This window comes from Mus musculus, chromosome 2 (assembly GCF_000001635.26).
Source record: "Mus musculus strain C57BL/6J chromosome 2, GRCm38.p6 C57BL/6J".
Taxonomy (NCBI): Eukaryota; Metazoa; Chordata; class Mammalia; order Rodentia; family Muridae; genus Mus; species Mus musculus.
In genome coordinates, this window is record NC_000068.7 from 181,420,937 (window position 1) to 181,445,756 (window position 24,820).

General features: G+C 45.1%; 1 protein-coding gene and 1 non-coding gene across 11 annotated transcripts in view; both read right to left on the reverse strand.

Moving 5' to 3' along the window:
- Zbtb46 (zinc finger and BTB domain containing 46) overlaps positions 1-24,820 on the reverse strand; it is a 122,254-nt gene that overhangs the window by 49,928 nt on the left and 47,506 nt on the right. For all 10 annotated transcript variants that reach the window (XR_001783183.2, XR_867136.3, XR_375402.4 and 7 more), the window contains one exon: positions 2,483-3,452. Coding sequence is in view for 7 of the 10 variants with exons in the window: in XM_006500714.4 (XP_006500777.1) it covers positions 2,483-3,419 (937 nt within the window). In the remaining 3 variants the exon portion in view is untranslated. Of the gene's footprint in view, positions 1-2,482; positions 3,453-24,820 lie in introns of those variants that run through there.
- Gm22708 lies at positions 4,999-5,101 on the reverse strand. The gene has a single exon (XR_003954164.1). It is a non-coding gene; the product is annotated as a U6 spliceosomal RNA (small nuclear RNA).

Here is a 24,820-nt window from a genome sequence, read left to right on the forward strand (position 1 = left end):
AATCCAGTAGGCAGACATCACTATCCACGTCTACTGCCCTAAGCACCTCTCCAAGGGACAACTAGCAGGAAATGACTGACATTCTTCTGAGTCAGCGCAGTCCATCCCTAGGGAGCATGGGGGCTACTTGGAGACATGTGTATATGTCAGGAGATATCTGTGGCTGTCACAACTGTGACAAATGTCACTGATACCTTGTCAGTACAGCCCAGGCACTCTGCTCAGTATCTTCCCAACCTCAAGATACCCAGCAAAGAAAACGACTCAGCCCAAGGTGGAGCAATGCTGAGCAAAACCAACTTTTACAAACATTTCAGAGTCTGGCTCTAGCTCTGTACTTTGTAGCTCAGTATTGGAAGTACAAGAACTTTAAAAATAAAATTGAAGTACATATAGAGAGATGGTTCAGCAGTTAAGGGACCTTGTTCTTACAGAGGACTCAGGTTCAGTTCCCAGTCCTGACATGGTGGCCACAACCACCTTCTCCCATATCAGGTAATCCAGCACCCTCTTCTGACCTCTGACCTTAGTGAGCACTAAGCATGCATATGAGGCACATACACACATGCAGGCAAAACATTCATACATATAGAATAAAAATTAAAAGTCTTCCAAAATAGTTTGCATGGCATGTATTTGTGTATGTATGAACATATGCACAGGCATGTGCCCGTGCAGAGATCACAGAACACCTTTGAGAAGTTGGTTCCCCCTCTCCTTCCATCTTCATGGAGGTCTCAAGGATCACACTCAGTTTGTCCAGCTTGTAAGATAAGAGACTTTGTACTCTTGGCCTCCTTAATCAGCCCTGGGAATTTGAATGAGTAAGAGCAACAGAATGTCAAAGCAGAGTACTGGCTGATGGATACAGAGTTTTCATTCTCAGTACCCACACCATGGTTCACAACCATTGATTCCCATGGTTCACAACTCCAATTCCCACTTGGGAGGAGGAAGCAGGCAGATCTCTGTGAGTCTGGCACCAGCCTGGTTTACAGAGTGAGTTCCGGGACAGCCAGGGGTGTTACACAGAGAAACCCTGTCTCAAAAAGCAAAAAATAAAAACAAACAAAAGAAATAAAAACATACAAAATAAATAAATCTAAAAAAATATTTTAAGTTCTGGAGAAGGATAGAAGAGTACAACATGAATATACTTAACGCCAGTGAAGTGCTCAGTTTAAAATATTTACAAGAAGGAGGGAACTGGAGAGATGGTTAAAGTATACTGTTCTTGTAGAGGACCCATGTTTGAGGGCAGCTCACATCTCCTTTTGGCCTCGGCAGATACCTAGAGTCATGTTCACATATAATTCCCATTCCCCCTCATGCACATGTAATTAAAAATAAAATAAATGATAAAAATCTGGGCTAGAGAGACAGCTGAGCAGTTAAGAATACTTGCCGCTCCTCTGGAGGACCTGGGTTCAATTCCTACCACCCACATGGCAGCTCACAACTGTCTGTAGCTCCAGTTACAGGAGATTCATTTCATTAGGAATGTGTGGTACATATATCTGTGCATGCAGGTAAAATACCCACACACGTAAAATAAAATGAATAAATCTTCACCAAAAAATAAGAAAAAAAAGTTTTAAAAATCTAAGTATACGGGTAGTGGTGTATGCATCGATGTTCACGAAAGCCAGATACATCAAACCTCTCTGAAGCTAGTGTTACGGGTGTTTGTGAGCTACCAGACATGGATTCGAGGAATTGAACTGGAGTCCTCAGCAAGAGTAAAATGTGCTTGTGACAACTTGTGACATAAGACACATTCCTCCCTCAGTGTAAAGCTGTTTTCAGTTACAACATCCCAGTTTGAGGCAACAAGAAACTGAAGACCAAGTACTACAAGAGCCAAGCCAAAGTCTGGGGTGGGGAACAGAGCTGAGACCCACTCTAGTCTGACTCTGAGTGGCTCTGGCCATACCAAGGAAAGGTCCAATGCATGAAGAAAAGCAGCCAACTCAAAATGGACGAGCTTGCTCAACCGACTCCCTACTGTTCAGCGACAGACCCTAACATAGCTTATCTTGTTGGTTTCATGGAAGCTCCATGCAGGCAGCTTCTGCATGCTAGAGCTGTATTGATGTGAAGGATACACCAGGGTCGTTAGGGACCCAAAGTCATCTTAGCCTTTGAGTTATGCAGAGCATGCTCCCTGCAGTCATACTAATTCATGGCGTTAGAAGGTGACCATGGGCGGTGGCAGCACACACCTTTAATTCCAGAATTTAGGAGGCAGAGGCAAGTGGATCTCTGAGCTTGAGGCCAGCCTGGTATACAGAGTGAGTTCCAGAATAGCCAGGGCTATACAGAGAAACCTTTTCTTGGAAATAACAAAAATATAAATAAATAAATATGATTATAGGACGCTACTAGTGTGAACATGGGAATGTGCCACTTCACCAACATCCATGAGGTCATCAGCACAGTGACTTGGGCTGCCTACACCCAGCCTGTCACAAGAAAGGCTTACTTGAGTCTCGGCTGCTGAAAGGCCATCCCGATGTGGGTAGGAATGAAGGTACTGGAGAGCCAGCCTGGCTGTCCTCCTCCACCTGCTGGGTGATGTGTCGGACAGTCTCTTTGTTTTTCCGATTCTTCCTCCGGCCTGTGGGCTGCCAGCCATCCCCAGAACCCTGTTCTGATAAAGAATTCTGTATTGCAGTGTCCTTGGAAGATGGAAGCTCACTCCCTCCATAATGTGATGGTGAAATCTGTTCTTCCTTGATGCGCAGAGACCCATAGCCTACATCTCCAGGCCACAAAGACTGTGAAGAAACGTCATCAGGGCCATCAGCTTTGGGTTCCTGGTCCTCCTTCCCATAGCTGCTTCCTCCTTCATGACAGCTGGCAATGGCAGAGTCTCCAGAAGAATTGGCAGGACTTGTTCTCCGAGCCAACCATGGGGAGATACTCCTTCCAGCCATCACAGCTGAGATCAACGCCTCTGTACTGTTGCTGGCTGGGGTGCCAATCTCAAATTCTGAGAGTTCATCGGAGGCATCTGACTTTATGCTGATGTCCAGTGCAGCCTTGATGAAATCATGGCAGGCCTGCACAATGTCAGTCATCTGTAGGAAGCTGGCAGCTGACATCACCTCGATGACATTCCTACTAGTGAGAGCCAGATGGGCGGAGTACATGAAGTCAATAATGGCCTTGAAGCCCTGGGCTGTAACAATGTCCAAGTGAGTGACGGTGGCCTGGTCAGATGTCTTCTGTACCTGGCAGTAGAGCGTCTTAAAGTAGCGGCTGCTCCCAAGCAAGACGTTCTTATGTGCCTTGAAGACCTTGCCCTCCACCACGACGCACGCATCACAGAGGACTCCGTGCTGCCTCTGCTCATTGAGCTCTCGAAGCAGATGCCGGTAGTGAGAAGTGATTTCCATATCTTCCTTTCGGTTGTTCATCTGGGAGTCTTGCTGCTGTGTCTTCTATAGACTCTGTGGGGAGAAGAAGAGAACAGTCACCCACACATAAAACCATTTGCTGTGAAATGAGTCAAGGTAAATGGCAGTCATGGACATGCAGAGGGTCAGCATCCACCCAGCACCCAGGCTGCCAAGCCAGGACAGAGTGGAGACAAATGATAACAGCAGGCATCATCATCACAGGCTCTGCAGCACAGATGTGCTAAGGAGGTATGAGGTCATGACCCACTCAAACAGCAAATGACAGGTGGGCACCAGCCCTGTCCCTGGGCAAGACATCTGAAGAACTTCTAGAACCATAATGGACTTGAAGTTCAAGACAGATTTCTGCATACAACAGCTAAAATATTCAGATAAAATAAAGCTGCCCATAGTAGACAAAGTTGCTTTCTCACCCAAACTGAAAAACTAGGTTAAACAACCTAGCTTGCAGTCTCCATCCCTCTCATTTGATGAAATATCCTTTAAAATAAAGCCAGGCAGTGCTGGTGCACGCCTTTAATCCCAAGACTCAGAAGGCAGAGGCAGGTGGATCTCTGAGTTTGAAGCCAGCCTGGTTTACAGAGGGAGTTCCAGGACAGCCAGGGCTATATGAAGAAACCTTATCTTGAAAAACCAAAATAAAATAATAAATAAATAAAAATAAACACCACCACCAACCCCATACAGAGCAAGAATTCACAGCAGACAGACACAGAATTAGACCCGAAAAATTTCCAAACTTTTGGATTTATACAGCTGCAGAGGTTCTGCTTATGGCTATTGCTTATGGTCATTTACTGTCCATCCCCTGGGCTGGGCTTGACCACAGCCCAGCTCATCAGGAGCTTCCAGAAAAAGCAATGACTTTTTTTTCCTGACTCAGTCACTCTCACCATTTGTTACACTACATCCACTGTGGCTGCTGTAACCCAGGCTGCTGCACTAAAGTCTGGATATAAATAAATAAATAAATAAATAAATCAACCAATCCCTGTTGCTTTGTTCCCAGCCTTGGGTGCTGCTGGCCAACTCTGGTGTTCTGTGGCTTGTGGCAACATCGTTCCATCTCTACCTGTATGCTCTCTGGGTCCAAATTTCCTCTTTCTGTAAGGACACCCCTCCTAGTGGGACCCAGAGCCTTCCCAGATGACCTCATCTTCATTAATTACATCTACAACAATAATATTCCCAAAGGCAGTTACATTCTGAGGTGCTGGGGGTGGTCAGAATTTTGACACTTGAATTATTTAAGGATAAATCCAACCCCTAAGACTGCCTGAAAAGGGCAAAGCCATTACACAGCCTCACCTGCCCCCTTTAAATACTCCACATCCCCACCAGATCAGCAAATGGCTGTGCTCACTTGAAATGACAAACTCTTACACTAGATGGAATCCTCTCAGCAGCTTCCTATGAGAGGGGCTACCATGCAATAAGTTCCTGTTCCTCTGGGCAGGACAGGGACTTATTTTATCTTTTCATTCTGGTCTGGTATTGTTGGAGACTGACCCCAGGGCTTCATATATGCTTGGGAAGTATTTTATTGCAGAGCTATAACTCCAGCCTTTTTTTTCCTCTAAATATGGAACAATTCATAGATTTGTATGTCATCCTTATACAGAGGCCATACTAATCTCTGTATTATTCTCATGCTGCTAAAACAAGTGTGCTAGGCCCTTTTTTAGATAGAGTATCACCATATATTTCAAGGTCAGATTCTCAGGTCCTCCAGCTTCTGCCTCCTGAGAGCTAGGGTCACAGGTATGCACCACCAGGCCCAGCACCATCTCTTCTTGACTAACTGAAATGTGCTTCATCACTGTACCCTCCCCAAGCCACCACCTGAAATAACCTGCCAAATGTCCCCAGCGGGGAATCAGTAACTCTGTGTTCCATCTCATCTCACAGGCTGGGAGAATAAAACAGGAAAGCCTTCCCTTTCCTCAGATCCCTTTCCCAACTCCTGCCCCTCACTCACAGTAAGGTTCCCAGCTTTCTTCTCATCTGACCTGAGAGTGTACGTAGACTGTCCCACCCGATGGCAGTACAGGTGCATCTGCAGAGTCCAAACTGCCAGCCTAAGCTCCCACTGACATCACACAAAACTATCTCCTCATGCTCAGGAGTAAACTCCAGCAGGGCCCTGGGCAGGTTCTAAGGCAGCGGCTTTGAACAAGAAGACCTACCTTATCTGTTTTAAGTGTTCCTACTGTGCATCAGCCCTACCACACTGGCATGAATGCCAAATTTCCCAACAGGTAACCAAGAAGGTAGTGACCTGTGCTCAGGACTGGCCACAGGGAGCGTGTGTTCACAGACTGAACAAGTCTTCACCCCGAGTTCACCAGAGCCCTGAGGGTAGGTGTCACTTCCAGACACCAACCCTCCCATTTTGGTTGAGGTGTGGCTTTATTCTTCACATGCAGCTTTACCTTCCTCAGATTAACTCATGTTGAAGGAGGAATCAAAGCTTATTTCAAATGGAAGAAATCACCTAAATTAGTATCAGCTGATGCCTATAGTCCACAGCAAGTGACAGCCAAGTGACAGGGGACATCAGAAACTTCAAGTACCCTAATTCAAACCAGGAAGTGTATGTTTCATTATTTATCTATTTACTTTAGACATGACCTCACTATGTAGCTTTGGCTGCCTGAAACTCACGATTTAGACCAAACTGGCCTCAAACTCAGAGACCCAGTTGCCTCTGCCTCCCAAATGCTGGGATTAAAGGCATGTGCCACCACTGCTCAGCAAACTTGGGTCTTGTAAAAGAATACTATCTACTCTTAACTGATGAGCCGTCTTTCCATCCCCCATAATAGATTCTTAGAGCTGGAGATAGAACTTAGTAGTAGATGATTAGTATGTGTAAAAACCTGGGTTCCATCTCTAGCACAGAAAGAAAAGAGAGCAAGGGAGAAGTTGGGAAGGGGGATAAATATGAATTAAGGATTTTTAGGGGAAAAATGAGCTACCTCTTCCCAGAGTTTGCATTTCTAAAATAATTTCAACATAAGCTGAAAATTACTAATGTATAATCATCCTATTGGGAAACTTAAAGTCAGCAGTATGTTCGTAGGTTTTGTGGTAAGAAAAGGGATACATTTTTATTTAGGAGAAGAGTCCATTGTAACTGAAAGGATAAAGAGATGATCTTTTGGAGGTCAGTTTGTCAGGAGGATGCACAGGACAGGCAGTTTCTCAAAGCCCAAGAGGTTTGACAGGAGTGATTTAGGTTTCTCAACAGCAAAAGAACATTTGTGGATGTCATGCCAACTTCATCAAAGCAGAATTATGGCAGCTGCTCATCTGCTTCTAGTGGCTTTTGACAACTGCGTTTTGGAACTGAAAACTTCTTGCACTGGGCACCTGGGAGTGGTATTATATAGTAATCTGACAAGTGAGAAGCTGACTACAAGCTAGGCTTCCTACATCTCTATGGAGAGGAGGATAGACAACTGCCCTGGTGACCTGCTCATGAGACACACCCCTGTAAATGACAAGAAGAACCTGTGTTGCGGTACTGCAGTGAGAATTTTGATTTCTTACACACACACACACACACACACACACACACACACACACACACACAGAGTAACGTGCTTTCATTTTAATCCCAGGTGTCACACACACACACACACACACACACACACACACACACACACAGAGTACACACACACACACACACACACACACACACACACACACAGAGTAACGTGCTTTCATTTTAATCCCAGGTGTGGGCGCATGGAGCTGCTTCCGACTGACAGGTGTCACACACACACACACACACACACACACACACACACACACACACAGAGTACACACACACACACACACAGAGTACACACACACACACACACACACACACACACACACACACACACACACACACACACACACACACACACACACACACACACACACACACACACACACACACACACACACACACACACACACACACACACACACACACACACACACACACACACACACACACACACACACACACACACACACACACACACACACACACACACACACACACACACACACACACAGAGTAACGTGCTTTCATTTTAATCCCAGGTGTGGGCGCATGGAGCTGCTTCCGACTGACTTCAGCAGCTGCCTGTGATTTGCCTCGTGCTCTAGCAGAGGTATGATTTTGTCAGCTGCAGATAGTTGCTGCAATTGTGTGATGCCTGGAATTGTGGATAATTTTCAAAGGGTCTATAGTTGTTGGGCCCTGAGAGGAGAGGTGGGAGCTGATAGTTGTTGCTGGTCACTGCACAAAGAAAAAACAAGAAGAAATTAGATATCCTGATGGTGAAGATCAAATTTGCCCCAAGGAACTCAATACCCCTAATCAGCAGGAAGTAGATATTACTCCCTGTTCCAACCCTTGACTTTATTCAGGGGTCTCTTTCCTTTCCTCTCTATCCTTTTTCCTTCTTATCTAGTGCTAGGGGATTGAAAGGGTGGAAGGAAAAGGGGAGAAGAAAGAAGAAACCACAAAGTAGCTAAAACCAGTAACATTAGATAGAGAAGCACCTTACTATCACAAGGACAAGATGCCAAATTAGTATAAGAAAGGGTCCAAGGTTTGGGGAGACACGGACTTGTTTGGGGTGGATGCTACCACACTATTCTGATGATATAGAAGAATCATAAACTTCAGTGGCTTTTCTTTCCCTACAAATTCTCTGGTACCTGCTTTATCCACAACTCATTTACTTTAAGATACTTCGGGATTTTGTTGGTTGTTTATTTTGTGAGACAGGGTAGGGTCTCTCTATGCCATCCTGGCTGTCCTGGAATTCACTATGTAGACCAGGCTAGTCTTGAACTCAGAGAGATTCCCCTGCTTCTGTTTCTTGAGTGCTGGGACTAAAGGTGTGTGCTGTCACAGTCATTGATACTTCAGTTTTGAACAGAAACACTTTGAATAGAAACGGACTTCACAGCAGTGGTCACTAAAACAGCCTGAATCCACTCTAGTTTCCAACCTGAATATACTAATCTGCTAAAGTCAATCACCCTGATTAGCTGACAAGGACCTGTGAAATTCTCCACTCAAACTCTCAGGACACTGTGAACAGTGCAAATATATCCATGACTCCAAAGAATGGAGGGTGGCAGCTGAAGGGCCTGTCTTATGCCAGCCAATAAGGTGTCTGACCTTTCTGTGAGTGTCACTTTAAACCACAGACCCAATAGAACAAGCGGAGTTTAACTCCACGCCAAAGCTGAGGAAACCCCGTTACACTGGAGGCTCCAGTCGGTGCCCACACACCCAAACAGAGACAGCAAGTGTATTCAAGCCAGGCAGTGAGGCCATGGGACCCAACATCTCCGACAGAAGAAACCACGTGCAAACATGAACCCTCAGATGTGAGAGGCAGGAGTGTGAGGTGTGGTGCTGCTGGGGGGTGGGGGGAAATGACAGGCACACTTGCTCAGCCAAGTGCAGCCTTTACTCTCCAACCATGAGGGTCCCACCCTGGCAGGAACAGAACTATGTCTACCCAACACTGATGATAAAGGGTCCTCAGCCATAAAAAGTTACAAGCAGGGCCGAAGAGATGTCTCAGAGGTTAAAAGCATTTGACACTTTTTTTTTTAAAGATTTATTTATTTATTATGTCTAAGTACACTGTAGCTGTCTTCAGACACACCAGAGAGGCCGTCAGATCTCATTACAGATGGTTGTGAGCCACCATGTGGTTGCTGGGATTTGAACTCAGGACCTTTGGAAAAGCAGTCAGTGCTCTTAACTGCTGAGCCATCTCTCCAGCCCGCATTTGCCACTCTTGAGTAGGAGCTGAGTTTGTTTCCCAGCACCTGGCAACACCATTAACTTCAGCTCCAAGGAACCTGATGCCCTCTTCAGGCCTTCTTGGGCTTGCAATGGTATATATTCACATACACATACATGTAAATAAAAATAAAAAATAAAAAACTTTTTTTTTTCAATTCACAGACTACATGAAGCTCAAGAAGAAGGAAGTCCAAAGTGTGGATGGTTTGGTCCTTCTTAGAAGGGGGAACAAAATACTCACAGGAGGAAATACAGAGACAAAGTGTGGAGCAGAGACTGAAGGAAAGGCCATCCAGAGACTGCCCCACTTAGGGCTCCATCGCATACACTGTCACCAAACCCAGACACTATTGTGGGTGCCAAGAAGTGCTTGCTGACAGGAGCCTGATATAGTTGTCTCCTGAGAGGCTCTGCCAGTGCCTGACAAGTACAGATGCAGACTGAGCATGGGGTCCCTGATGAGGAGATAGAGAAAGGATTGAAGGAACTTAAGGGGTTTGCAACCCCATAGGAAGAACAACAATATCAACCAACCAGACCCCCCACCACCACCAGAGCTCCCGGGGACTAAACCACCAACCAAAGAGTACACATGGAGGGACCCATGGCTCCAGCCGCATATGTAGCAGAGGATGGCCTTGTTGGGCATCTATGGAAGGAGAAGCCCTTGGTCCTGTGAAAGTTTGGTGCCCCAGTGAAGGGGAATGCCAGGGCAGGGAGGCTGCAGGAGTGGGTGGGTGGGGGAACACCCTCAGAGAAGCAGGGGGAGAGGGATGGGACAGGGGTTTCTTAGGGGGAAACTGGGAAAGGGGATAACATTTGAAGTGTAAATAGAGAAAATATCCAATAAAAAACAATAAGAAAAAATTAATGCAAGCAAAACAATAAAAATATAAAATGTAAACAAAGAAAATATAATAAGTTTATGAATTTTAAGGACTTTATTTTATGTCACAAATATTAGTTTTCATATGAAGTAAATGTAAAATATGATTTAAAAAAAGTTACAAGCAGGACCTATCCTACTAGCGATGGGATACCTACTATCCGCCCCAGCCTCTCATGTGATGATTGATGCCCATAGGAAAAGGCCAAACAGCACGCCTTAAAATGCACAAAACACTTCCAGGCACTGACTTAATTTGCTGCTTGATGTATTGAGGTAAGGAACAGACTGGGTAGAGTGTTTCCTTTGGCCCTATAGAGCTCTTCCATGAAACTATTGATTTTAATGAAAATGTCAAACCCTGACTAGACTAGTACAACATGCCTACAGTCCCAGAACTAAAGAAGTGGAAGCAAGAAGATTTCATGTTCAAAGTCAGCTTCAACAAAGTCTCAACAAAATTTGGATATAATTTAGATCTAGTGTTCCTGTCACATCCCAACACGCTGGTTCTAGGCACTTTCACACTCAGTACTGGTGACCTAGAGACTCACTCATTACCAGCAACTTCAAGTCACTCCCTACTAGCTGGGCTCCAATAGTGCCACAGAAGCCTGAGCTGCAGGCTCTTCTCCCTGGGCACATTCCTGAAAACAACAACAACAACAACAATACTTCTCTGTCGCTTTTTTTTTTTCCAAGACAGGGTTTCTCTGTATAGCCCTGGCTGTCCTGGAACTCACTCTGTAGACCAGGTTGGCCTCGAACTCAGAAATCCTCCTGCCTCTGCCTCCTTAGTGCTGGGATTAAAGGGGTGCACCACCACTGCCCAATTGGATATTTTCTTTATTTACATTTCAAATGCTATCCCCTTTCCCGGTATCCCCCCCCCCAGAAGTCCCCTATCCCATCCTCCCTACCCCTGCTTCTATGAGGGTGTTCCTCCACCCACCCATCCACTCCTACCTTCCAACCCTCAATTCCCCTACCCTGGGGAAGCCTTCATAGGACCAAGGACCTCTCCTCCCATTGATGCCTGACAAGGCCATTCTCTGCTACAGATCAGGTGGAGCCATGTGTACTCCTTTGTTGATGGCTTAGTCCCTGGGAGCTCTGGGTTTTGTTGGTTTTTTTTTTAAGATTTATTTATTTTATGTATATATGAGTACAGACACACCAGAAGAGGGTTTTAGATCCAATTACAGCTGGTTGTGAGCCACCATGTGGTTTCTGAGAATTGAACTCATGACCTTCGGAAGAGCAGCCAGTGCTCTCAACCACTGAACCATTTCTCTAGCCTCCCCCGACCCCTTTTAAAGTGGTTTTTTTTTTTTTTTTTTTTTTATGTATATGAGTACACCATTGCTCTCTTCAGACACACCAGAAAAGGGCATCAGATCCCATCACAGATGGTTGTGAGCCACCATGTGGTTGCTGGGAATTGAACTTGGGACCTCTGGAAGAGCAGTGGGGGCTCTTAACTGCTGAGCCATCTCTCCAGCCTCTCTGTTGTTCTGAATGACACTTCAGATATAAACATTCCTCTCAAACATCAAACACTTTGACCACATGCAAACTTCATCTCACTTTTTTTTCTCACATCTGACTTAACTGCAGTTAAACATTTTATTTGAAATTTCCTTTATGTACTGGGAATGAAGCTTGCTCAGCATGTTTTTCCAGGCCTTGAGTTCAATCTCCAGCATCATAAAATAATAGTGATGATGATGGTAATAAAAACACCAATTAAAAAATGTTTTTGCTGGGCAGGCAAGATGGTTCAGCAGGTAAGAGAACTGACTGCTCTTCTGAAGGTCCTGAGTTCAAATCACAGCAACCACGTGGTGTCTCACAACCATCTGTAACGAGATCTGACGCCCTCTTCTGGTATGTCTGAAGACAGCTACAGTATACCTATTTATGATAATAAATAAATCTTCCTTATTAGAAGGGGGAACAAAATACCCATGGAAGGAGTTACAAAGACCATCCAGTGTCTGCCCCACCTGGGGATGCATCCCATTTACAACCACCAAACCCAGACACTATTGTGGATGCCAACAAGAGCTTGCTGACAGGAGCCTGATATAGCTGTCTCCTGAGAGGCTCTGCCAGTGCCTGACAAATACAGAAGTGAATGCTCACAGCTATCCATTGGACGGGGCACAGGGTCCCCAATGAAGGAGCTAGAGAAAGGACCCAAGGAGCTGAAGGAGTCTGCACCCCCATAGGAGCAACTACAATATGAACTAACCAGGACCCCCCAAGCTGCCTGGGACTAAACCACCAACCAAAGAAAACACATGGTGAGACTCATGGCTCTAGTTGCATATGTAGCAGAGGATGACCTATTCAGTCATCAATGGGAGGAGAGGCCCTTGGTCCTGGGAAGGTTCTATGCTCCAGTATAGGGGAATGCCAGGGCCAGGAAGCAGGAGTGGGTGGGTTGGTGAGCAGGGATCGGGGTGGGGGAGGGAATAGGGGGTTTTTGGGGGGAAACCAGGAAAGGAGATAACATTTGAAATCTAAATAAAGAAAATATCTAATAAAAAAATAATAAATAAATCTTTGGGCCGGCATAAACAGGGACTGAGCAAGCAGGGCCAACCGAAGCTAACAGAGGTCCTAAAATTCAATTCCCAACAATCACATGAAGGCTCACAACCATCCGTACAGCTACAGTGTACTCATATACATAAAATAAATCAATCTTTAAAAAAAAAAAGTGTTTTTGCTTAAAAATGTCACAAATAGGACTCAAAGCCCAACTATTCAAATTATTTTGCCAGTGACCCACAGACCCTATGGACTTGGAAGAGACTATGGGTACAAAGACTTCTCTCATGATCACTTTTCTACAACTCTTAGGAAAACACATTATGACAAATATGGCACAGAAAAGATACATCAGTGACTAAACTCAGCCACCAGCAAGACACAAATGTAAACCCCGAGAGGCCCCTGTACACCCACTAGAGCCGCCACAATCACAATGGCCAGACACGAAAGCAACGGGAAGCTTCATACGCTGCTGAGGGGAATAAGGACGGACACAGTCATTTTTTAGTGACCTGGCAGTATCTTGAAGAGCAGAGCCAGATTATAGATGCCTATAATTCCAGCATTCATGAGGTCGAGGCAGGAGGGTCGTAAGTTCAAAGTCAGCTAGAGCAAGATCTTACTATAAAACAAGACCTTGTCTCAAAACATCAAAATAGCTGGGTGTGGTGGCGCATGCCTTTAATCCCAGCACTTGGGAGGCAGAAGCAGGCGGATTTCTGAGTTCGAGGCCAGCCTGGTCTACAAAGTGAGTGCCAGGTCAGCCAGGGCTACACAGAGAAACCCTGTCTCGAAAAAGCCAAAAACAAAAACAACAAAAACAAAAAGAACACATCAAAATAGACAACAAAAATGTCCAATGCCACATAATCATGACTTACAGTCAGAACCAATGAAATCCAAAGATGACCAAAAAGACATGTGCATAAATATCAGTTCCACTCAACAGCTGCATTTGAAAATGGCCCCTATGCCCTTCGAGAGGTGAAGAGACAGAACCAAGAGAACACCCATCAACGGATTTTCTCATCAAAAGAAGGGATGTCTGTGACTCTAGTACAGGCCTGTATTCCTGAAGCGATGCCCTGCACACCCTGACGGTTCCCACCACAGAAGAATGGCTGCTAACATAAGTGTATTGATCCGAGGAAGCTAAACCGAAGGAGGGCAAGCTCAAGAAGAGCTTGAGGAGGTCCAAGCCTGAGATGAAACAAGGGAGGAGTAGTCAAAAGCTCATAGGAAACGTCTGATAGAATAAAGAATCATCAAATTACACTTTATGCAACTGCAGTTTGAGATGTGTGTGTATGTGTGTTTGTGTATGTGTATATGTGTGTCTATGTGTGTGTGCATGTATGTCTGTGTGTGTATGTATACAAATGATACTTCAATACAGCTGATGAAAAAATTGGCAGCCCAGGGGCTCATGTTAAGTATTCACAGTTGAGCTACATACCATCAGCACCCATTTATTTAATTCTTTTTATTCTAAGACAGGATCTTACTCAGTTGCCCGTGTTGTCCTATAACTTTTCCCCCTTTGGTTTTTCTGAGACAGGGTTTCTCTGTGTAGCCCTGGATGTCCTGGAACTCATTCTGTTGACCAGGCTGCCCTCGAACTCAAGAAATCCACCTGCCTCCACCTCCGGTTTGTTGGGAGCTTGCACCACCACCTATCTTAACCTAGCAAGGATGACAGGTGTGCTCTACAATGTCTGGCAGAGAATTCTGTAAAGTTCTTGTTCAGCTGTGATAGGCTGAATTGTGCCCCCAAACTTATGTAAATTCCACAGAATGTGACCATATTTGGAAATAGGTCATCCTGATGTAATTAGTTAGGGGAAGGCCATGAGCACTGGGGCCTGATCCCACATGATTAATATTAATGCCTTTTTGAGAAGGGAAAGCAGAGAGCATCTGTACAGACTCTGCCAAGCCACGGGCTCAGGAGCAAAGTTCCCAGCACTTTCATAAATGCAGCCTGTCAGGACCAAGGGAGCAGAAAGTTCTGTGACTCACAAATTCAAGCTGTGGCATTTGTGACAGTCATACGACACTTCTACCAAGTAGCCACCTAATACCAGGGAAGCAAAGGCTGCCCTGCTTAATCTCTCCCAGGAAAAAAAAATATCCCTCTACATAGTCCTGTATGTACCACAGCAAGAGCCAAGGAATCCTGGGCTGGGTCAGTCCTCTCCACACAGATATTTAAAGGGCTCATTTTTCTCCTGAAAACACAAGGTGAAGCCTCAAATGACATGACATGGCTGCATAAAGTGAATTCCACTACAGCATAGTATTGCTCCTCACAGTAGTACTTTAAAAAGTTAAATAAGCACCAGGCATGGTGGTGAACACCTGTAATTCTGAGTACTAACTCAGGAGGCTGAGGCAGGAGGATTCAAAGTGTGAAACTAACTGGGGCTCTATGTTAAGATCAAAGCTGGAAAGAGAGAGGTTGGCAGGAGATGGGGAAGGGGGAGAGGGGGAGGGACAGGGGGGAGGGGAGGGAGGGGGAGGGGGAAGGGGGAGGGGGAAGGGAGGGAGAGGAAGATTAAATGAACTCCTGACTGGAAAGCAATACTCCAAAATGCATTAACTGATTAACTGTCATAAGACAATGAGACAGGGGCCTCACCCACATTTTCTCCTGGGAACAGAAACTGGTTCATCACCCAGTGGAGAACTTTGCTTCCACTCTGCAGCCAGTGAGATCTGATGAAACACAAACCTGTACCTGATGCCTGCCCACTCCTCTTCCCCATACACCACTTGCCCTTCCCTCTTCCTCTCGGTGCTACCCTTTCTCAGTTCCCTCTGCACCGGCCTGGCTTCTCAAACTGGGGCTACCTTGTTCCTCCCTCTTTGACCTGCTTTATGTCACATCCTCTCTAAGGGGAGCACCCCACCCAGATCACTTTGGTTGCTTCTCCTTTCTCACTATCTTATGATAATATTGGTTAATTTTTTGGAGTATTTCTTTTCAGTCAGGGGTTTGTTTAATTTTCTTCCCTTCTTGCTTTGCCTACCCCTCTCCCCAGGACTCAGGCCATTGAAGACCATTTGGGTGAGGCAAGAGAGGGGCTCTAAGTCTCAACAGCACCATCCAGCTCCAGCCAGGTAGGTAAGCCTTGGTGTTGCAGCTGAGCCTGTAGCAGAACTGGGTGGAGGCCATGACCATCCCAGCTGTCAGGCCAGCTCCAGCAAAGGTTAGAGCCAGCTTGAGAAAGGACCAGACAGTACAGAAGAATAGAGAACGCAAAAGAGACAGAAAACAGCTTCCAAGTGAAAGGTGGTAGGTGGTTTTAAAAGCCATCACTGTGAGATTCGAAACCTTGAGTGGCCCTTCCTACTGTGACCCTCCCTGTGGTTGCTACTAATAGAATAAGACTAAAGCAACTCCCCAACAGCCTTTCCTGGGCCTCCAGGAATGGAGAAAAACTGACCACCCAGCATCCTGCTAAGGACCATGTCATTAAGTAGTGTGTGTGGCAATTCTGGCCCAGTGTATCCCCCCTTTGCAAAGCTCAGACAAAACTGCCCCGCAGATCTCATGTGGGTCAATGCAAGGAACAACAAAAGAGCTGCCTAAAGCTGCCAGCATATAAGTGGCAAAGACAGATACCAGGCTGCCTGAAGACAGCCTAAAATGAGGTTAAGGAGAGCTATGGTCAGCATGAGCTGGGAGACAAGAGAGCTATCAGGAATCAAGTGGTTGAGACTCTAGTCACAACACGGAAATCAGTTGAATTCTGTTACTTCAAGGGATATTGGGAACATGGAAAACCACTAGGCAAGGCCATGTATGAATATCCTCACTTAGGCTCTGACTCACAGAAGAGTGGCCCCAGAGATTGGAAAGGACCAGCCTAAAACAGACCCCTGTTCCTGCCTCATCAACTAGGACCACACACTGGGAATTGCCAGCTCTGTCTCTGGCTGAAAGGAAATTGTTATAGGGAAATTTCTCTGCTTTGTAGAATGGGAAAGGGAAAGATGTCCCTCTGTGAGCCATAGGATCCAAGAGTCCCTTTGAGCCCAGAATCCGCCTTCTATGCCTCCACCTTTAGACCATACCTAAGTCCAAAGGCTCAACTACATCATCTGTTGATGTACAACGGAAGAATGGGACACATCTCCTAACAGCAAGACAGTGCCTCATGTTCTAGGAAGCCCTCCAGGCTTGTCAGCCACTTTGTCCTTAAGCAGACAGCACACCCAGTAGTATACAATCCTTCACTACCCACCAATAACATTTCAGCCTGGGGACCATATCCTAACACCACACAGGCTCATTTCAATCACTTGGGTTCAAAGAAAATGAAACAAAAACCCATAAAACCTTGTTCACATTAAACCTGAAATATTGAAATCTTCCATTTTAGGTACTTAGAGAAACAAAGTAAGGTGGCAAATTCTTAAACCAAAGAGAAGACGTGAAGGAGGGAAAGGAGCTACCACTAGGAGAGTGGGAGCCTGGGAAAGCTGAGTCCCGGCCCCGTACAAGGAAAACAGAGCCTGGGCCCACACAAGGCAGAGTAAAAAATCTATTTGTTACACTGTCTTGAGAGCACATCCGTTGCTGTCACGGTTTAAATCCTGTTTTAAAGGTTTGTTCAAATTAACCTGATACCTAAGGATGGAACCTTATTTAAGTACATTGACCAAACTAAGATGGCAATCCCACCCAGATGTGACTAGTATCCTTATAGAAAGGGGAACTCAAAACAGAGATGCATAGGAGGAAGGATGCTTTGCAAACCACAGCACAGACCTAAGAGAGAATGTTCCTGTCACACTCTAACCCTGGGCCTCTGGCTGCCAGAGCCAGTCAAGAATAAATCCCCACCGGAAGCATCTCCAGGGCCTTAGACACAAGCTACAGAATGGCTTTTATTAGGAAAAGGCTGATCAGGGCCAGGTGTGGGGATGCACATCGGAAATCCTAGCAGTTGGAAGTTAGAGGCACGAAGATCATGACTTCTAACCTAGTCTGAGCTACAAAGTAAGGCAATGATGAGATATGTATCTCAACAGAATACTTGCCTCAAATGCGCACACACACCCAAAAATCTGTTGGGTTTTTTTTTTTTACATTGTTAAAATTTATTTTTATTTCATGTGCATTGGTGTTTTGACTGTGTGGGGATGCTGGATCCTCTGGAACTGGAGCTACAGAGAGTTGTGAACTGTCATGTTGGTGTTGGGATTTGAACCTAGGTCTCTGGAAGGGGCAGTCAGTACTCTTAAGTGCTGAGCCATCTCTCCAGAAGACAAAAATGACAAAAGAAAATGTAGGTGCCAGCCACTTAACAAGATGGTATCAGTTTAACAAGGCAAAAAGCCCATTTCCAAACAGCTAAATGCTGTTAGAATGGCAACTTGGGTTCCTGGTCACTCAGACTCAAGCAGGATTCATCAAGAAGTTAGTCACATTCCAAGATCACTGTGCTTGCAAGTGAGTGATGAGGTCTAAGATTTTTAACTTCTTTCTTAGAAGCCATAATATCTGCGAATGTAGCTGGGTTGGAAGAATGCTTGCATAGCATGCAGGAAGCCCTAGGTTCAATTCCCAGTACCTCATAAACCAAGCAGAGTGTTACACATCTGTGATTCCAACCCTTGGAAGATTGAGGCAGGAGAATCAGAAGTTCAAGAATATCTTTATTTATATATTGAATCCACGGCCAGCCTGAGTTACATGACATGACATGCTCTCTCAAAATTAAAATCATGCAGAGAGAGAGAGAGAGAGAGAGAGAGAGAGAGAGAGAGAGAGAGAGAGAGAGAGAGAGAAAGAGAGAATTTCAAATAAGTAAGCTTTTAGCTGCACTAGCTGGAAGCACAGGAATCCATTTGTATACAGATACTGTTGGTAGAAATGCTCCTGAGCTGGGGCCAACCAGAGCCAGCAGAAGTCCTGAATTCAAATTCCCAACAACCACATGATGGCTCACAACCATCAGTACAGCTTCAGTGTACTCATATAAATAAAATAAATCTTGAAAGAAAGAAAGAAAGAAAGAAAGAAAGAAAGAAAGAAAGAAAGAAAGAAAGAAAGAGAGAGAAGGAAAGAAAGGAAGGGAAGGAAGGAAGGAAGGAAGGAAGGAAGGAAGGAAGGAAGGAAGGGAAGGGAGGGAAGGGAGGGGAGGGAGGGAAGGGAGGGAAGGAAGAAAGGAAAGAAAGAAAGAAAGAAAGAAAGAAAGAAAGAAAGAAAGAAAGAAAGAAAGAAAGAAAGGAAGAAAGAAAGAAATGCTCATGAGCTGGAGAGATGGCTCAGGGGTTAAGAGCACTGACAGCTCTTCCAGAGGTTCTGAGTTCGGCTCCCAGCAACCACATGGTGGTTCGCAACCATCTGTAATGGGACCTGATGCCCTCCCTCTTCTGGTGTGTCCGGAGAGAGCAACAGTGTGCTCATATACATAAAATAAATACATAAATAAATCTTCTTTTAAAAAAAATGTTCTAGTGCTCAATTAGCAGTGTAGGACCCACAAGTCCCTGTCATGGTCCCTCAGCAATTAGACCTCTTGTTTCAAAAGTTCCTGGTGCACAGGCACAGGTCTCTCAGCTACAGGTGTTCCTCAGACCACAGACACTGAACGGATGAACAGCAAGAAACAGCATTCTATCCTTTTTCATTTCTGGCTTATGGTTAATAAGCCCTCTGTTTCCATGGTATACACAGGCTGTATAGCAAGGTCCATTGCAAAGGAAAAGAGGAAGGAAATTAATGAAGGAGAGAAAATGAAAGACAGAGAGCAAGCAGGCCCAGTCTCTTTGAGGGGAACAAGAATCAAAAGTTCTCAGTGGGCTACCCACCTGGGGTCACGCCCAGAAGTCTGCAGTTCCTGCTTCAGAAATGGGAATTGTATGTACATACTTCGTGGTTCTGGGTCCCAAGAACCCTTAATTCCTTTTCATTATAATCAGAGAAGCAATGAAGCTGACCATGGGGCCTAAGCCTCCCAGGGAAAGAGCAAACCCATCCAATGCTCCACTTAAGTCTGATAAAAGTCTGACGAAGACACGAGGGATACCTGCAGCTGCCAAACTTGTAGTTTTAGCTGGGTGCTAGGCAAGCCCCAAAGTCTTCTTTGTTCTCTTTTGGTTTGTTTTTGAACTTAAGGTTTTACTGAGAGACCTCAGCTGGCCCAGTACTCACTATGTAGTGTAGGTTTCTCAAACTCATGGCCATCCTCCTGCTTCAGCCTCTGAAGCACTGGAATTACAGGTATGCACCGCCATGCCTGGTCTATCCCTCACCCTTTGTTCTGATATTGTATATTTTTAAGATTTATTTTATTATTTGTGCTTTATGTGCCTGTGTAATATTAGGTGCACATAAGTACAGGTGCACACAGGCCAGAGGTTATCAGATCTCCTGAAACTGGAGCTTGTGAGCTATATGACACAGGAAAAGCAGTCTATCATCTTAACCACTGACCTGTAGGCCATGCTGATCTCAAACTCAAACCCGTGGCTAAGGCTTTGAACACTGATCCTCCTGCCTCCACCTCTGGAATTTCAGGCATGTGCCACCACTCATGGGTTTGTTTTATTCTTTTAAGGTCAAAGCTAATTCTAAAACTGACAGCTTAGCTTAATTTAATGTTAAAACCTTAAATAAACAAACACCTAAAGAAATCAGGAGCAATGTACTGGACTTTAAGATCTCCATGAGGTCTAGATGCATGTTGCTAGTCAGAAGTGAAGTGAGGTCTTAAAGATGGTGGTACATTAGCCAGTGCTGTGCCTTCTTGTCCTGGGTCAGCCAATTTGAGGATACTGTACACTAACATGTCCCCATCTCTGGCCCACTGACTCTAACTTTGGTACTCTACTCTTTAAAGGAAACAACCCCAAACCTCCATTGTCCTACGAACTTCTGTCTATCACGGAAAATAAAAACTCCCAAATGCCCACCAACCAGAAAATGGAGGAGCACTGACCACTGTGTGTCTCAGTGCTCAGGGAGCTGTTCATGTGGAACTAACCGCACAAAAAGAGAGTGTACGTCAAGTGGAAACTTAAGGGTTCTTTGGAAAGTCAGTTGTGTTGGTGTTTTGTTGGGGCAAACATGTGAAGGAGTATTTTCCTAAAGGGACACAGGTGAAAAGCTAAGACAGACTCATGAAGAAACTAAAGTAGACACAAATGAAAGGATGAACTGCTAAAGCAGGCATGTGAAAGGACACGGGATGAAAGAGTCTTCGCTAACAACAGATATTGTTCCGCCTTACATTCCATAGTTGAGCTCTACTTGTTGGGACTTCATAGAGAGAAACACACTGAAAAAGTTCTGGTGATGTGGCACAGTTTCTTGCCACTTCCGTGGACTCAGACAGATTGACAGAGTTGATCAGTCAGCTACTGAGGCTAGACACATGCTGAAGCAAGACCCGTAGAGGACACATGATGTTTGGAGGGAGTATAAAAAAAGACTCGATGGACAGTGATGGAGGCTGAGCTACACTTGCTTATAGAGCTTGTTGGTTTCGCGTTTTCACTGAGCTTCGAGAGAGGCACAGCTGAGAACTTCTCCTGGCATTCCTGCTGGTCCCTCCTGCTACTGGCTGAGGCTAAAGTCTGACTGTCTCTGTTAGGTAGTCCCACCTCTACTGATTCAGGTTTACCATCCCAAATCTACGAAACTGATATATACGTCAAGTGTTTGCGAGTGAACTGATCCTCTATGTGAACTAAGCTGCTGATTTCCAGACAACACAGATGGAAGTTACTCCAAAGAACCATTTCTAAACAAGTCCACTTCCCCCATATCCTTTCTTTTCCATTACCTCCCCGTATCCTTTCTTTTCCATTACCTCTGGTGGGTGGTGGGTTAAAAGGGGGGTTAAAACACTTAAGAACCACTATTAAAAATATAATTTAAAAATTTAAAATTACACCCTTGCTCTCTTGCTTTCTCTTGCTCTTCCCTTTCCCCCCTCCATTCCCTTACCCCCTCTCTCTCCATGTGCTCATGGCTGGCCTTTTCTCCTCTCCTACTCTCTCTCTCTCTCTCTTCCTCTGCCTTTCTCTACCTCTACTACCCTCTTAACTCCCCTCCCCACGCCCTTAATAAACTCTATTCTACACCCAAAAAAAATTAAATTACGAGAGAGAGAGAGAGAGGGAGAGAGAGAGAGAGAGAGAGGTGTGTGTCCCTTCCCCTATAGGTGAGACAGGCCTGTCAGACTCAAGATATTTGCTTCAACTCTTTTCTCTGGAGAAGTTCCTTATTCATGAAGAAAATCAAAGATTGGCCACCAAGTGAGATGTCAGTGCCCAGGAGGTTAAACCCAACACCTTATTCCTCCTGTGAGGGTTGGAACTGGGAAGGCCAGGCAGAGCCCATATCTGTGACTTCCCACAAACGTCCCTACCATGAATGAAGGCCATGAGTCAGGTGAGGCTTGCTGCCCTCATGTCACCTAGAACCCAAAGTTATCATGGGGCAGCATCTTTCCTAAAAAGACAGAGACTGGTTTCCCTACCTGCCTCTCACAGAGAAGCTGCCCAAAGCACTGACTTCCCAGAACAGACAGAAATTCCCCCGCAGGCCTGTGGGTAGCTCTGGCAGGATGTACCCTCACCACATGTCTGGTGCAAGGTTTCCGGAAGCCCAATGCCCAAAGCCACAAGTAATATGAGAGCCAGATTGTCTCTGTTCCTACAGAATTTATGGTATACAGTTTAGACCCAGATTGATAGTCTGTTAGTCACCTGGGCATTCAATATCCAACCACCTTAACCTGCCTAGATTGGCAGGCCATGGCACTTACCAGGATTCTGGGATGGCTGGGTCAGATAATTCCTTAACTCAGCTCCTCCCTGCTCAGAAGACAGCTCCCTTCCTGCCACACAGTGAATCAGAGAGCGGACCACACTATAAGCAAGCCCACTTTCCTCCCAGAGTTCCAGCGTTCCTAGAAGCAAACCCTCTACTTCAAGTGCCATGTCTGGTTCATCAATTCTACTTTTCTGGAGAACTGAATATGTGTGTTGAGACCCAGTGCTTGTTATAGATAAAGACCATTCATCTGGAAAGGGGAAAAAAACAGCAAAAATAGGTCTTCATTCCAAAATGAGAAGTGGAGACATGAAAATATTGAAAGGAAACAATCCAGTGCATCTCAAAGTTAATGTCCAGTGCTGACCGCTGAAGCGGCCATCTTTAAATGTCCAGTGCTGACCACCGAAGCGGCCATCTTTTCATAAGAAGATTCCCACTAGTTGGAAAATACTATGTTTAAGTAAAATTACACATTTGTCTCTCCTACTGTAAGGGCAGAGCAGGTGCAGATACTCTCTCCTGTAATCCCAGGCTTCCAGAGTAGAGGAAGAAGGTCACCCAAGGCCGTCCTGAGTTACAAAGCCACTTGGAGGCTAGTTTTGATAAGGCGGGAAGGGAAGGAGAAGCAAACCTAATTTGCTTTTGGTAAAAATTAAATAGAAACCAATTGAAAAATGAGAGAACTGAGACATGTCTGAGGTTTAAAAAAATTTCACAAGACATGCCTATGCTTTATTAGCCAATAGCAAATTTAGAATTTTTGAAAGAATACAAGTTTTTGAACCTATTTTAACACTTGGACTTATAGGTGATAATCTGTTTAAAGAATCTATATATGTCTCTCCAAAATAAGGCACATGCATATTGTTTCCTTATCTTTTGGCTAAAGTACAAAGGCATAAATATTTTTTAAAGTAGGACCAGGACAGATGAGATGTCTCAGTGGGTAAAGGTGCTTGCCACCAAGCCTGACACTCAAGCTGAGTCCCTGGGATACAAGGTACCAGTAGAGAACTGACTCCCTCAAGTTGTCCTTTGGCCTTTACAGACCCACGCATGTGTGTACGTACACACACACAAAGGGGGGAGAGAGAGAGGAGGAAGAGGGGGGAGAGGGGAGAGGAGAAGAGAATAAGAGATACAATTGGGGAGGGGATGAGGAAATTACTCAGCAGGTAAAAGCACTTGCTATGTAAGCCTAAGGGCCTGAGTCCAAATCCCCAGCAGCCATATAAAAAGCTGGGCATGCCTGCATGTCCCTGTAACCTTAATACTGTGGAAGACAGAAAGGAGGACCATTGGGATTGCTGGCTACAGTTTAGCTCCAGGTTCTGTAGGAGATTGTTTCCCAAAAGAATAAGGCAGAGAGCAATAGAGTGGGAACTGAACATCTTCTGACCTCTGCACATGCACATATACCATATACACAAAGTTTTTGGAGTTTAAGCGAAGTGTTATTACTATACATCAACAGAAGGACCTGCCCCACACCTGCCCACTAAAGGTGTCTGTACTTCCAGCCTCTGATACTACTCTAGCCCAAGACACTTGCTCCAGGTCACTATGTCATGAGCTCCACACAGAGAACCCACGGGACAGATTCCTTAACAACAAAGAGGGAATTTTCCCAGAATAAAAGAAAGTTCAGAGGCCCCACCCCACTGTGAGACAGTCTGAGAAACAGGAACCCAACCTGGGCATGCTCAGGCTTCTGGGTGTTTTACTATGCTAGACCTACTGGGTATAAAATGCTCAGAGACAAAACTGAATGTCTGAGATTTGTTTAAATTACTCAAAAGCAAAAGAGACAAGTGGGACAGAGCAGAGACCCAGGAGTCACTGCAGCTGGGCACAGACACACGTCTGCTAAGTTTGTGTACAAGCTTTAAAATTATATATATATATATATATATATATATATATATATATATATATATATGCAAGGAGCACCATGCCACGGCATGTGTGTAGAAGTCAGAGGACAGCTTGCTGTTGGCCTGGTTCTCTTCTTCCACCTTGTGGGTTCTGGGAATCAAACTCAAGTCTTCAAGCTTGGCACCTAGCACCTGTGCCAGCTGAGCTCATCTCACCAGCCTATCTAAAGCTTTTCATTTTTTTAATACAACCAAGTTATAAACAAATGCCACTGTTATAAAACTGAGAAAGTATGTAATCAAGTGTGTCAGACTCTCTCTAATCTGGTACTAGATTCTACAGATATGATTCTCATCTTTAGACACCTTATCCCTCTGGAAGATCTACCTGTATCTGCAGAAGGACCCACCTTGCTTAGTCCCTCACCTCAAGCCAGGGCCACACTCAAAAGTGAC